Source organism: Peromyscus californicus, unplaced genomic scaffold (assembly GCF_007827085.1).
Source record: "Peromyscus californicus insignis strain IS unplaced genomic scaffold, ASM782708v3 Scaffold_3__1_contigs__length_106647218, whole genome shotgun sequence".
Classification (NCBI taxonomy): domain Eukaryota; kingdom Metazoa; phylum Chordata; class Mammalia; order Rodentia; family Cricetidae; genus Peromyscus; species Peromyscus californicus.
Window position 1 is genome coordinate 51424334 of NW_026294551.1, and position 14086 is coordinate 51438419.

Below are 14086 nucleotides of genomic sequence, written 5' to 3' on the forward strand. Positions count from 1 at the left end.
ACAAAGCCACACTTCCTAATAGTGCCACTCCCTATGGGGACCATTTTCTTTCAAACCACCACATATGTGTTAGTTGAATCAATCCTACATCTCAGTATAAAAACCAACTTGATCATGGCAGATGATCATTTTATATATATGATTGTATCCAGTTTACAAGTATTTTATTAAGGATTTTTGCATCTATGTTCATCAGAGAAATGGGCATGTAGATTTTGAGAGATTTTTGTTGTTAATGTGTGTGGGGGTTGGGTATTAGAGTCATACGGGCTTCATAGGAGTTTGGAATTGCTCCTGTTTCTGTGGGGATTTTGATTGTTAGTTTTGAATAACTTAAGAAGGATTGTTGTAGATCTTGTTTGAGAATCTGGTAGAACTACTGTTAATCTGCCACTGTCTGGCTGGTTTTAGTCAGAAGGCTTTTTATTAATGTCCAGTCTCCTTATTTGTTATTTGTGTGTTTCAGATCTTTTCTTGGTTTAACTTTGGGGACTTGGATAAGTCCAGAATTTTGTGAGTTTCTTTTAGATTTTCCAACTCAGGTTTTTTTCTCCTACCATTCTGAATTTCTTTGGTGTCTATTGTAATGTTTCCATTTTCATTTCTGATTCTGTTCATTTGGATCCTCTTTTTTATTTTGGGCCAAGATTCTGTCAATTTTCTTTATTTTCTCAAAGAAACAACTCTTAGGTTCATTGATTCTTTGTACTGTTTCCCCTGTTTCTATTTCATTAATTTCTGCCTGTTTTGTATTCTTTCTTGCCATCTACTGGATTTGGGGTTGGTTTGTTCTTGTTTTTCAAACTCTTGAGTCTCTTCATTAAGTCGTTCATCTGTGCTCTTTCTGGTACTTAATGCAGGTACTTGGACCTACACATTTCCCCTGTAAAACTGCTTTTAACTCATCCCAGAGGCTTTGTTCAGTTGTGTTTTCTTTTTCATTTAGTTACATAATTTTTCTTATTTCTTTCTTGTTTTTTTTTGTTGACTTATTCATTATTCATTGATGAGTAGTTTAATCTCCATGAGTTTGTGGATTTAGATTTGTTTGCTGTTGATTTTAATTTTTATTTCCTTGTGGTCAAATACATTGAGGTATTTCAACTTTTCTGAATTTGTTAAGATATGCTTTGTGTCTCAGGATGTGGTTTGTTTAAAGGAAACCTCCTTGGACTGCTGAGTAGAAGTATATCTTTTGTTGTCTTGGTGGAATATTCTGCAAATATCTGTTGAATTCATTTGATTTATAATGTTATTTAATTCTTTCATTTCTCTGTTAACTTTTTTTTTTCCAGATGAGCTGTGTGGTAGAGAAAGGGGAATATGAAATCACCTGCTATTCTTAGGTTGATGTTAGTCTGTGCTTTCATTCCAGTACTACATTTTTTACAAAATTGGGACCACCAGAGTTTGGTGCATATATTTTTAGTATTGTAATGTCTTCTTGGCTAATTGTTTCCCTGGTTATAATTATAAGAAGTGTCCTTATTTATCTCTCTTGATTCATTTTAGTCTATTTTGTCAGGTACTAGGATAACTGCTTGCTTCTTGGTCCCAGGTGCTAGGAATAGTTTCCATCCTTTCTCTGTAAGGTGCTGCCTATCTTTAAAGCCAAGATGAATAATTACAGACAATAAAAAGAGTGATTTCCTTTCTTAATCCATCAAGCTGGCCTTTTATGAGGGAACAGATGCCATTGACACTATTGAAGTTACTATGGAAAGTTGTGTATATTGATCATCATGATTTTGTTGTTGTTTGCTGTTGGAGGTATTAGTCACACTATGTGTTTCAGTAATTATGTTTTCCTTCTACTGTCTCTTAACTATGCTTATTCCTCTCTTCAGTAAAAGTATTGCTTACAGTATTCTCTGCAAGGCCAGCTTGGTAGACATGAATTATTTTAGCCCATTTGTATCATAGAAAGCTTTTCATTCTCCTTCAACTATGACAGACAGTTTTGCTGGGTACAGTTAGTCAAAGTTGTCATCCATGGTCTTTAAAATATGGAGTGCATTACTCCAGGACCTTCTGGCTTTCAAAGTCTCCATTGAACAATTAGCTGTTATTCTGCTGTGTTTGCGTTTATATTTGACTTGAATTTTTTTTTATCTTATAACTTTCAATAACCTATTTTGTTCTGCATATTTAAGTGGATTTGGGGTTGGTTTGTTCTTGTTTTTCAAACTCTTGAGTCTCTTCATTAAGTCATTCATCTGTGCTTGCGTTTATATTTGACTTGAATTTTTTTTATCTTATAACTTTCAATAACCTATTTTGTTCTGCATATTTAAGTGTCCTATTACATCAAGAGAAGTCTTTTTATGGTGCTTTCTACTAGTGATATCTGGGCTACTTATATCTGTGTGGGGCCCCACTGAGACTGTGTCATGTGTAGCTAGAGTTTTCCTGCCTGGCCCACAGTCAGGACAAATCTTTGTCACCCGCCAGTCCCACAGCCACTCAGACCCAACCAAGTAAACACAGAGACTTATATTGCTTACAAACTGTTATGGCCATGGCAGGCTTCTTGCTAACTGTTCTTATATCTTAAATTAACCCATTTCTATAAATCTATACCTTGCCATGTGGCTCGTGGCTTACTGGCATCTTCACATGCTGCTTGCTATGGCAGGGGCTGGCAGTGTCTCTCCCATTCAGCCTTCCATTTCCCAGAATTCTCCTCTCTCCTTGTCCCGCCTATACTTCCTGCCTAGCCACTGGCCAATCAGTGTTTTATTTATTGACCAATCAGAGCAATTTGACATACAGACCATCCCACAGCAGTTCCTGATGGAGAAGGATATGTGATCTAGTGAGTCCTAACTAAAGGGAGAAGAGCCAAGAGGAGTTCATGATCCATCAGAAGCAATTGCAGACCTATCAGGGTTGAGTGGGGGATGCTCTAGAGAGTACATGTAGAATATCTAAGTCTTCACACCACCAGGATAAGTTAAGATGTTCCTAGTGATCAGGTGGGTCCCATGGGGAGGGAGAGTGTCTAGAAGGAGATCAGCATCCCTGAGAAGCAGCTATAGAGTGAGCAGAGGGAGGGGTGCTGTGTCTGAGAACACATGTCTAGAATATCTTTTATTTATTTGTTTGAAAAGTTCATATCTTTTTGCACTGTACCTTGATCATATTCACTCTCAAATCCCTTCTACTCTCTTCCCCAGAATACCCTCTCAACCACTGGCTCCCATTTTCATGTCCTCTCTGTTTTTTCATTTTGTTGTTGTCATTGTTGATTTGCTTGGGTTTTGTTGTTGTTGTTTTTAACCTCTCAATCCAATTAGTGCTGCCTGATATAATAACTTTGTTTGGCCGGCCTTGTGCAAGTCATGCACAAGCACCTATAGCTGTAGTGAGTTCATGAGCACAACAGCCATGTAACATCCAGAAGAACACATTTCACAGGACACACTCTTTCCTGTCCTCCAGCTCTTTCATTCTTTCTGTCACTACTTTTGCACTGTTCCCAGATCCTTGGTGACCCACTTAGACATTCCACTTAGGGCCAAGCACACAATATTCACTTAGCATTTTGACTATGGATCTCTACATTAACTGCTGCCCACAACAGAGAGAAGCTTCTCTGGACAATGTTGAGAGAAACATTATTCAATGGGTATAACCATAAGTATTCAGAAGGCAGTTTAACAATACACCCATTTTTCAAAATAGCAATAAGTCTTTCCCTCAGGGCCATAACCTCCTGAGCCATAAGCAGTAGACTGTGTTTACAGGTGTGAATTCCCTCCTGTGAAATTCAAATCTAATGTGAAATTCTTCAAATCTCATCAGGAGGGAAATGGCTACCCTATAATCTCCATGTCATTATTGCATCTCTAGGCATGTCTCACCTATCAGGTCAGTTTTGCAGCATCCAGGGTCACCGTCAGATAATATCATTGATGACTGTCTCCCCCAGTGTCCTCATAGCACCTCCTAGTATTATGACAGTTACCCAGCATGAAAGAAGTTTCATATCTGTTCTAACTTGGAGTCTCTAAGTCCTGTAACAAATGTTGTGTCTTCAGCAATAGGGTCTTAACTGTAGTTCTGGTAGATCACCAAGAGCAACAGCAACAGGCTTTGCTGCTTTTGGAGTCTCTGAATCCTCCCTGACCAGTAATGCCTAGGAAGGTACTCCATGCTTGCCACTGGGATTTCTCTTTAATAATTCATGTCTTCTGAGGAAAGCACCATGCACTCATTACACAATAGTCTATATTTATTTGTTATGATTAGCTTACAAAGTGGTGTGTGTCCATAGGATGTTTCATACACTGTTAGTTTTGGTTTATCATCTCACCCACTCCTCTCCCCTATCACACAATCCCTATCCTCACTTCAACCTTGAGCCACATAAACCTCACTTAAACATTTTCACATCAAAATGGTTCTACTCTGTCTCCACCCCTTAAGGTTTGTTACCCTACCCCTCTATTGGGCTTATTATAATTTCCTTATCTCTAGAGAGTCTCCAAATAAGTCTCACATGGTCCCACCTCTAGATGAAAAGCTACAGGCAATTAATAGCTGCTGAGAGAGGGAGAATCAGAATTCTCCAGAGATGAGTCCCTCATAGGTTATCCAATCCCAAGTGGTCAACATTAAATATATAACAGCAACACTACATAGACTCAACACACTGTGTGCATGCATGTATGTATGAATGTATGTATGTATGTATGTATATATGTATGTATGCATGGATGGATGGATGGATTATGTGTGGATGTAACAATCACTAAAGAATAAAAGATAAATTTGGAAGGGAAGGAGGTGACACAGGAGGAGTTGGAGGGGAAAAGACTAAGAAAGATGGAAATGATGTAAATATGGTATGGACTAGGAAATTCTCAAGTTTTAAATTAAAAACCTTTAAAAGCAAATTAAACATACAAATCTAAATATATGGATCATATACATAACATATGACCATTTGTTATATGATCCACATACACAGAGAAATGTGACATTTGTCTCTCTGGGCATGGTTACTTCACTAAGTAGGATATTTTTCATTTCCATCCATTTTCTGTGGATTTTTCATTGGCCTTTTCTTCTGTTCATGTGCATATGTGTGGTATGTGTACATGTGTGTATGCATCTTTGCATGTGTTGGGTCACACATATATAGGAGTTCACACTGTGTGTGCTTGTGAGTACCCTAAATTAATATCTAGATTCTTCTTCAGTTGCTCTTCCATTATTCCTTGAGGCAGAGGTTCTCATTCATTCCCAGAGCTTGTCAGTGGAGCAAGTCTAGCTAGCTACCTTGCTCTGTGGATCCCTTGACTTAGCTTTCTGAGCCTGGAATAACAAGGGACCAATGCAAATGCAGCATGTACAGGGGATCTTGGGATCCAAATTCTAGTCTACATGCTTTTTTTGTCAAACTCATTAACTTGCTACCCCAGATGCTTTTAAGTGTGACAAAACCGAAAAGGACTTAGATGTGTGCATAGTAACAGATACATCCCAGATGAGAGGTCTTGGAGAGCACAGCCTAGGAAGAGCTGAGCTCTCCCTTGGCACCTTAAAAGCAAACATGGCCTGAGCCAGGCAGACCTTGGACACATTCATGAGTGATCAACCTACTACACTCAGGAGATGTTAGATGTTGTCCTACAGAAGACAGTGAAAGCAGATCTATATATCCTGATTTCAGAGGCAAGTTGGCCCCTGAAGCCAAGGGCTAATTGTGTGAACTGATGCTACACTCTGTGCTCTCACCAAATTTTCTTCAGCACCTTGACCAAGACAGTACAAGCAGTTGCCTTGTACTTTAGGTAACCTGAGGTGCTGAGGCATGAACTTGAATTCTGGTCCATGGGGCATCCTCCTGCCTGTCTTGAGTTCCTTCCAAAGAAGATGTTGAGAGGAGATTTGTGTTCAGGTCCAAACTGGAGAGAAGACTCCTCAGATGCACTGGTTGGAGGAAGGGGGAGTAGGGCAGGAGGGAAGAAGTCAGCAAAGTGTGCTGTAAGAATGATGGAGCAGGTTATATCAAGAGCAAGTGTATTAGTTTGTTTTCCATAGTCAGGACAGAAAACAGAGACTGGGTAACTTTTGTTGTTTTGTTGTTTGTTTGTATGATTGATTGATTGATTGATTGACTGACTGACTGATTGTAGGCCAGGATATTTCCAAACTCACCATATGGAAAAGCAGTCCCTGGACTCCTGATTTTCCTGCCTTCAGTCTTCTGAGTGATGAGTTACAGGACTACACTGCAGTATTCAGTGTTTGTTTGTTTGGTTGGCTGGTTGGTTGGTTGGTTGGTTGGTTGGTTGGTTGGTTGGTTGGTTTTTTGTTTATTTGTTTTTAGAACTTGTATATTTAACTATACTTCTAGAGTCTAGAACTCCAAGAGTAGAGACTATGACTTCTTTGCTTAAGAAAAAAAGTATACAGGCAAGCAGGTGACTGCAGGAGAGATAGGGAACCCCTTCCCACAACAGCTTGCCCAATTCTAGAAGAAAAATATTGGTCAATTATTAAGGGGCCTTCTCCCATGACTCCAAACACTCACAATAGACCCTTGCCCCCATACTTTTACACTGGCAACTGAATTTCAATATTGCTTTCAACATGATTTTCAGTCAGGACTAAAGACATCCACACAGTAGTCATAATCAAGGATTGTTGTTACCAAAATCTAGAAGGCAGTACAAAACATGCCTGGGGTTTCCAGTCCTGGGGACAGGGGACAAATTCCATTCCTTGAAACATAAACTGTAAGGCATCTCAAAACCATCCCTTCAGACCCACAATCTCAGGACTTACAAATGATATAGTTAGGACTGCAATGGTGGGAGCCAATGTGATCTGTCAGGAGCAGACATTGGCTCCATTGTCTATAATCTCCCCAGTACTCCATGGCCTCCTACAGGGAAAAACCACAGCCCCTAAATTACAGACAAGAAAGTCAAAGCTCAGTGGAACTACTGCATCATCCCATTGACTGAATGAGGATAGTTGTGTCTGTGAGCTCACCCTTTATTCTCATACCCAAGAGTGGGTCTAGCAGGGAGTAAAACATAATAAATATCTGAAGAGTGAATAAACATCATATAGCATTATTATTATTATTATTATTATTATTATTAATTATCAGTCAAGTGAAGACTTGGACTAAATTCTTCTAGTTGAAAGCTCACAATCTTTGCACTGTACCACTCAGAATATCCCAGCGCCCACAGCCAGTTGGTTGTACAGCTTAGACAGATGCCTAAATTCATCCAGTTGTTAAGAATGGAAGGAAGAAAGGAAGGAAAGAATGAAAGAAAGAACAAACAACCTTACTATGTACACTTATGCTCCATCATTCTTTCCTAATTTGTGATTCATTTCAGAAATACATCAGAATGAAGAGAGAGAGAATCTTTACCACACAGAGTCCTGGAAAACAAAGGATTTGCTCCAAAATTTTACACAGCTATTACTTCTACAAAAATCTTTTCCAAGAGGCTGGGAGACCTTGGCCAGAAAAAGCTGGCATCAATGTAGAAGAGAGCAGAGAGGACTTCTGATTGAGATCCAAGACTTATTTAAGCCAAACCCGGATACCCAGGAAGAGCCTCAACTAGTCATATTAGAGGGGGCTGCTGGGATTGGGAAGTCAACGCTGGCCAGGCAGGTGAGGAGAGCATGGGAGGAAGGCAAGCTCTACAGGAATCGCTTCCAGCATGTCTTCTACTTCAGCTGCAGAGAGCTGGCCCAGTACAAGCAGCTGAGTCTGGCTGAGCTCATAGCAAAAGACCAGACTGTGCCTGCAACTCCCATCAAGAAGATCCTGTCTCAGCCGGAGAAGCTGCTCTTCATCTTGGATGGCATAGATGAGCCAGCATGGGTCTTGGGAGAGAAAAATCCCAAGTTCTGTGTGCACTGGAGCCATCCACAGCCTGTGCACACACTGCTGGGCAGTTTGCTGGGGAAATCCATCCTGCCTGGGGCTTCCTTGCTGCTCACAGCTCGGACCATAGCTCTGCAGAAGTTCATCCCTTTCTTGAGGCAGCCACGTTGGGTGGAAGTCCTGGGCTTCTCCAAGTCTGGACGGAAGAAATATATCTACAAATATTTCACAGAGAAAAGAGAAGCAATTGAAGCTTTTAGCTTGGTTAAATCAAACCCAGTGCTCTCGACACTGTGTGTGGTACCCTGGGTGTCCTGGCTGGTCTGCACTTGCCTGAAGCAGCAGATGCAACAGAGAGGAAACCTCTCACTGACCTCACAGACCACCACAGACCTCTGCCTGAAATACCTTTCCCAAATTCATCCAGGTCATGTCTGGGGGACCCAGCTCCGAAGGCTCTGCTCACTAGCTGCAGAGGGGATCTGGAGAAGAAGGACACTGTTTAGTGAATTCGATCTCTACATGCAAGGGTTGTCTGAGTATGTCGCTGCCCATTTCGTGAAGATGGGTGTCCTTCAAAAGCAGCCCAGCTCTATGAGTTACAGCTTTGCCCACTTGTATCTCCAGGAGTTCTTTGCAGCAATGTACTGCATCTTGGAGAGTAATGTGCAGAGTCGTAGTTATATGTATGTCTACAGAATTGTGAAATTACTGAAGGAAGACTATGGAAGGCGAAATCTGTTTGAGGCACCCTTTGTGCGCTTCCTATTTGGTCTTTTAAGTGAAAAGGGAATGAGAGAGATGAAGAAGATCTTTGCCTGCTGGTTGCCTTGGGAGACAAAGTGGTACCTGCAACAGTATATCCTAGAGGAAATCCAATGCCATCAACCATATTCTCTGGGTTTATTCCATTGTCTGTATGAGATTCAGGATGAACATTTCCTGACAGTTGTTATGCACAATTATCAAGGAACAAGGGTACACTCCCCAGTGGATATGGAACACCCAGTTTTCCTGACAAACATGAAGTACCTTTTGGTCCAGACAGACGTGGAGCTCATGGTGGTCACTTTCTGCATTAAGTTCTGCAACCATGTGAAAAGGCTTCAGCTGAATGGGAGTGGACAGCAGAGACAAATGCCGATGGCCCCCAGGATGCTTCTGTGAGTATCTAGATAGAGCCCTCCCTCCAGCTTCCCTGTGGATCCCATGAGCACACATGTTCTGAGCACCAGCAGCACTCTTAGCTGAATCTAGTGTAGTAGGATACAGGTCACGGTGACATCTAACTGCTGAATCTGACCACCTTTCTCTATTTGCCTCTGTGTGTCTGACTATGCAATGGGTCTATGAGCTTCTATCTCTCCCTACACCTCAATGAGGACTTCCATCATCTTTGATTCAAATCTTCTTCATCTTCCACAATGTTAAAATGGCCCACAGTTACTAGTCCTCTCTCTTACCATGCTTTCTCTCTGAGGGACTGCTATTCAGCTCCTACAGACATCATCCCCTATCCTCACAACAGTGACCTTACCTCTAAGGTCTTCCCACCATCACCTCAGAAGGCAATGTGTTAGAGTCCCTATATTTTCTCTGCCCAAATGACTTCCTTGTATATGTCATTGAAAGCAACATGGGCCTGGCACTCAGCCTGAAGACTTCCAAATTTCCCACCAATCCCAGCAGCAAGGTAGAACTCCCTTTCCAGGGTGACCTGCCACTGTTCAGAAGTGGTAACTCAGTATGTGTGTCTATGCTATCTAGATGATTTGTTAAGCACTGATTTTTATACCAGGCCCTACCAATTAATAACAAGAGAGAAATAAAGTTGCTGCCTAAGGATTTCTAACCTGTGAGAGAAGACAGCCAACTATTCTAATTACATAGGGCGTGACTCTTGCAGTAACCAGAAACAGACCAGTTATCTTAAGTTGAGGACTTGGACATCAATCTAAACAACATAGCAAGAGCCCATGTGAAAAGTAAATAACTTGAAATTAGTGGAACAAAGGTTAGAGAACAGAAAGAAGATGAGGAGAGGAGGGAAAATGATTCAAAGAGAACAAATGTAATTAAACTGTGTTACAGACATATAGGAAGTTGTCTCAATGACTCTCATTTTATATTTTTTTTTTTTTTTTGGTTTTTTGAGACAGGGTTTCTCTGTGTAGCTTTGCGCCTGTCCTGGAACTCACTTGGTAGCCCAGGCTGGCCTCGAACTCACAGAGATCCGCCTGGCTCTGCCTCCCGAGTGCTGGGATTAAAGGCGTGCGCCACCACCGCCCGGCTCTCATTTTATATTAATAGGTGGACTAATAAAAACATGTTTGCTGTAAAATAGTGAGAATTTATCAATTATAAAAAGAACAAAAATTAATGTCCTTCAGAATTCCATATCTCAGAGAGCACAGCATTAAGAATTGGGGTCGCTGAGCTTGATAGCGCACTCCTGTCATTCCAAACTCAGAAAGCTGACACAAAAAGGCCAGAAGTCCCAGTCTAACCTGGGCTACATAGTGTGATGCTGTCTCAAAATATCCCTGACTTGGGATGTTACTCATTTGGTAGCAAGATTGCCTAGTGTATTGGTTAATTTTCTGTTGCTGTGAAAAAAACACCATGGCTAAAACAACTTATAGAAGAGTTTATTTGGACTTTATGGTTCTAGAGGGATCAGGGTCCACCATGACAGAGGGAAAGGATGTGACTGGAGCAGCAGCTGAGAGCTCATTCCTAAACCGCAAGCAGGAAGCAAAAAGAGGGTACTAGGAATGGCAGAAGGCTTTGACATCTTAATTCTGCCCCCAGTGGCATATTTCCTCCCACAAAGCCACACCTCCTAAGCCTCCCCAAAGAGTACCACCAATTGAGGACCAAGCTTTCAAATGCCCAAGACTGGGTGACATCTCATTCAAAACACCACACCTAATAGCCCAAAACCCTAGGTTTGATCGATAGCATTAAAGAAAAAAATTGTGACATTCAGTTTAATCTTTTCTGTACATATTTTTCTGTGAGATTATTGAGACAAAAATCTCTGTTATCTTACATTCACATTTATTTTCTTAATGAATTAAGGCTGTCTTCTCTCCTTACTAAAGGTCTAGTACAATACCATTCTGAATAGCCTTATGATATTGCCTAGGGAGAATACCTTAGTGAATTGGATCATTTTCCTGCTCTTGGCCAGTCTATGATTGTAAACAAGTGAGCCTTGAAGGGCCTTGATACAGATGCTGCAAGCAGAAGTGGTCTGCTGTGGAGCTTTAGAAGAATTCTCAGTGTTTACAGAGACAGAGACCAGTTACAGCAAGAGAAACAAGGAACACCAGCCTGCTTGCAAAGGACAGTGGCATTAGGAGCTGGGGACAACCCCAGGGGAAAGAGAGAGGCTTCTGCTGCTAGTGAGAAAGAAAAGTTGAAGGGAAAAGTCAGACTAGGCAGGGAGATCATCAAGGAGCACATTGCACACTAGAAAAACAGGGGTACAGGCTGGCCAAAGTCAGGGAATATACAATGGCAAGGTGAGTGTCTTAGGATTTCTATTGCTGTAGAGACATCATGACCACTGCAACTCTTCTTGAGAAAACATTTGATTGTGGTGGCTCACTTACAGTTCAGAAATTCAGTCCATTATCATCATGGCAGGACATGGCTACATGTTGATATGCAGGCAACTGGAAGAACTGTGTCACTGGGCATGGCTTGAGCATATATGAGACCTCAAAGCCTGCCTCCACAGTGACATGCTTCCTCTAGTAAGACCACACCTACTTTAATAAGCCCACTCCTCCTAAAATTGCTACTCCCTTTTGGGGTCATTTTCTTTCAAAATACCACAGGGAGCAACACCTGTGTGTGTGTGGCTCATGGTGGTGCCTCTTGTTTTTTGAATAGCACATTCTGAAGTGCCACTTTCAATCAGTGTAAATAGTAAACATGCATCAACATTACCATCCTTTGTGGGCTGAGAGAGTGTTTCCACTGTTAAAAGAACCTGATGCTCTTTCAGGGGATGTGGGTTCATTCCCAGCACCACATCAGATGGCTGACAACCACCTTGCTCACAACCACCTTTATTTATAGTCTGAGAGGATCCAATGCCCTGCTTCAAGCCTCAGCTGGTTTCTGCATGCATAGCATAGACAAGCAGGCATACAAACATACCCTGTGTTAGTTAGGACTTTATTGCTGTGAAGAAACACCACGACCATGGCAATTCTTATAAGAAAAATATATAATTGAGATGGCTTGCTCACAGTTTCAGAAGTTCAGTACATTATCTTCATGGTGGGGAGCATGGCAGTATGAAGGCAGACATGGTGCTGGCTACATCTTGATATGCAGGCCATGGGAAATCGACTGGCACTCTCAGTGGTATCCTGAGCAAAGGAGACCTTAAAGCCTGAGAGTGGCACACGTCCTCCAACTAGGCCTCACTCACTTCAATAAAATGACACTTCCTAATAGTGCCACTCCTTATGAGATTCTGGGGGACAATTACATTCAAACTACCACATATACATAAAGTAAAAAACAAATAAAGCTTTTTAAAAACACTATCATTGAAAGTTTAGAATTTGGTTTACTTAACATTCTTTGGTCTTGTAAAACTAAAAGAAAACATTCTATACTTTTGTTTCAGCCGAAGTTGGCCATCTCTAATCTGTGTTTTCACACTTGTCATTTTATTTTGAGTTTATTATGTTGTTTTGTTTACAGTGTTAGGGATCATATGTTGCACACACCAGACACATAGCAACTGCCAGCCCCTTGTGGTTTGTAGCTTAAGCTGGTTTAAAAATTCACATTCTCCTGCCTTTGTATGCTTGGTTTCTGGCATTAAAGGAATGCCTTACCACCCATGGTGGCATTCTCTCTCTCTCTCTCTCTCTCTCTCTCTCTCTCTCTCTCTCTCTCTCTCTCTCTCTCTCTCTCTGCCTGTCTCTCTGTGTATATATCTCTATCTCTCCCCATATGTCTCTCTCTGTATGTCAATTTCTCTCTCAGTCTATCACACTCTGTCTCTCTCCATGCGTCTCTGTCTTTCCCTGTCTCTATATCTGTCTGTCTGTCTGTCTGTCTATCATCCATCTATCTATATTTCCTCTACCCCTTCTCTTGGAAAGATATGAGGATGTGTGAACCAACACAAATGTAATGTTCACTGACCATGCTAAACATCTCATCATAGATTCGCTCTCAACCACCTCTCCTGAGCTCTCTTCCCACCTCCCCTTTCCAGTTTTCCTTTATGAGACTCTAGAATTCTGCTCTAAAGGAAAGCAGTTTATTAACATCAAAAGGAGGAAGGCTGTCTGAATTACCAAGGTCCTCCATTGTACCAGGGCCTGTGCAGGGCACTGAGATTAAAAAGAAAAGATGCCAGCCACCTGTTCATACCCTGTGGGACACCTAGACTAGTCAGAAACAGACACACAAAATAAACACACAGCATGCTATGATAAGGATGTAGATGAGGAGCCACCCAGAGGAGAGGATCCAGATGGTGGAGCAAAGGAGCATCTAGAAGCCAGTAAATCCTGGAAACAGCATATTGAGACCTGGTACTCAGCGTAACAGAAACCTAATCTGCTGTGTGAGGCTGTGTACCCCAGACCATGCACATGCAATTCACATCCCTCATAACCCCCCCCCCTCTCGCTCTCGCTCTTGCTCTCTCTCCCACAGGTTCCGGTGGACCCCAATCACTAATGCCAGTTGGCAGATTCTCTTCTCCACTCTTGAGTTCACAGGAAACCTGAAGGAGCTAGATCTAAGTGGAAATCCACTGAGTTACTCCGCAGTACAAAGTCTTTGTAGGACCCTGGGATGCCCTGGATGTCGCCTTAGGACATTGTGGTGAGTCTGGCCTGGGTTATTCCCTGAAGCTGGAATGGATGGCAGGAAAGCACAAGCAAAAGCAGCATCTAGGGTAAGGTTTAGTATTTATCAGATGTTCACCAAACTCTTGACTGTACTAGTGACAGATTCCAGACTTGATATAACCAAAAAAAAAAATGGGATTCTGTTAGTGATCATGAAAAACTGACCTTCAACAAGGAGCCACACTAGCTAATGATAGCACCAGGCTCATGAAAGCTTCACTGGAGCAAACTTCCTGAGAAAGGGGCTAGGAGAGCTGGAGAACACAGAGGAAGAGGCTAAATGAAGCAGGAGGGGAGAAAGCTCCAGGCCAAGGGAATGGCATCTCCCATT

At 41.7% G+C, this 14086-nt stretch overlaps 1 protein-coding gene across 2 annotated transcripts in view; it reads left to right on the top strand.

Moving 5' to 3' along the window:
- The window catches only part of LOC128122708 (NACHT, LRR and PYD domains-containing protein 1a-like), a 46264-nt gene that overhangs the window by 12245 nt on the left and 19933 nt on the right, over nucleotides 1-14086 (top strand). For both annotated transcript variants that reach the window (XM_052758381.1, XM_052758383.1), the window contains exons 4-5: nucleotides 7365-9027; nucleotides 13559-13729. In XM_052758381.1, the coding sequence (XP_052614341.1) occupies nucleotides 7365-9027; nucleotides 13559-13729 (1834 nt within the window). The remainder of the gene's footprint in view (nucleotides 1-7364; nucleotides 9028-13558; nucleotides 13730-14086) is intronic.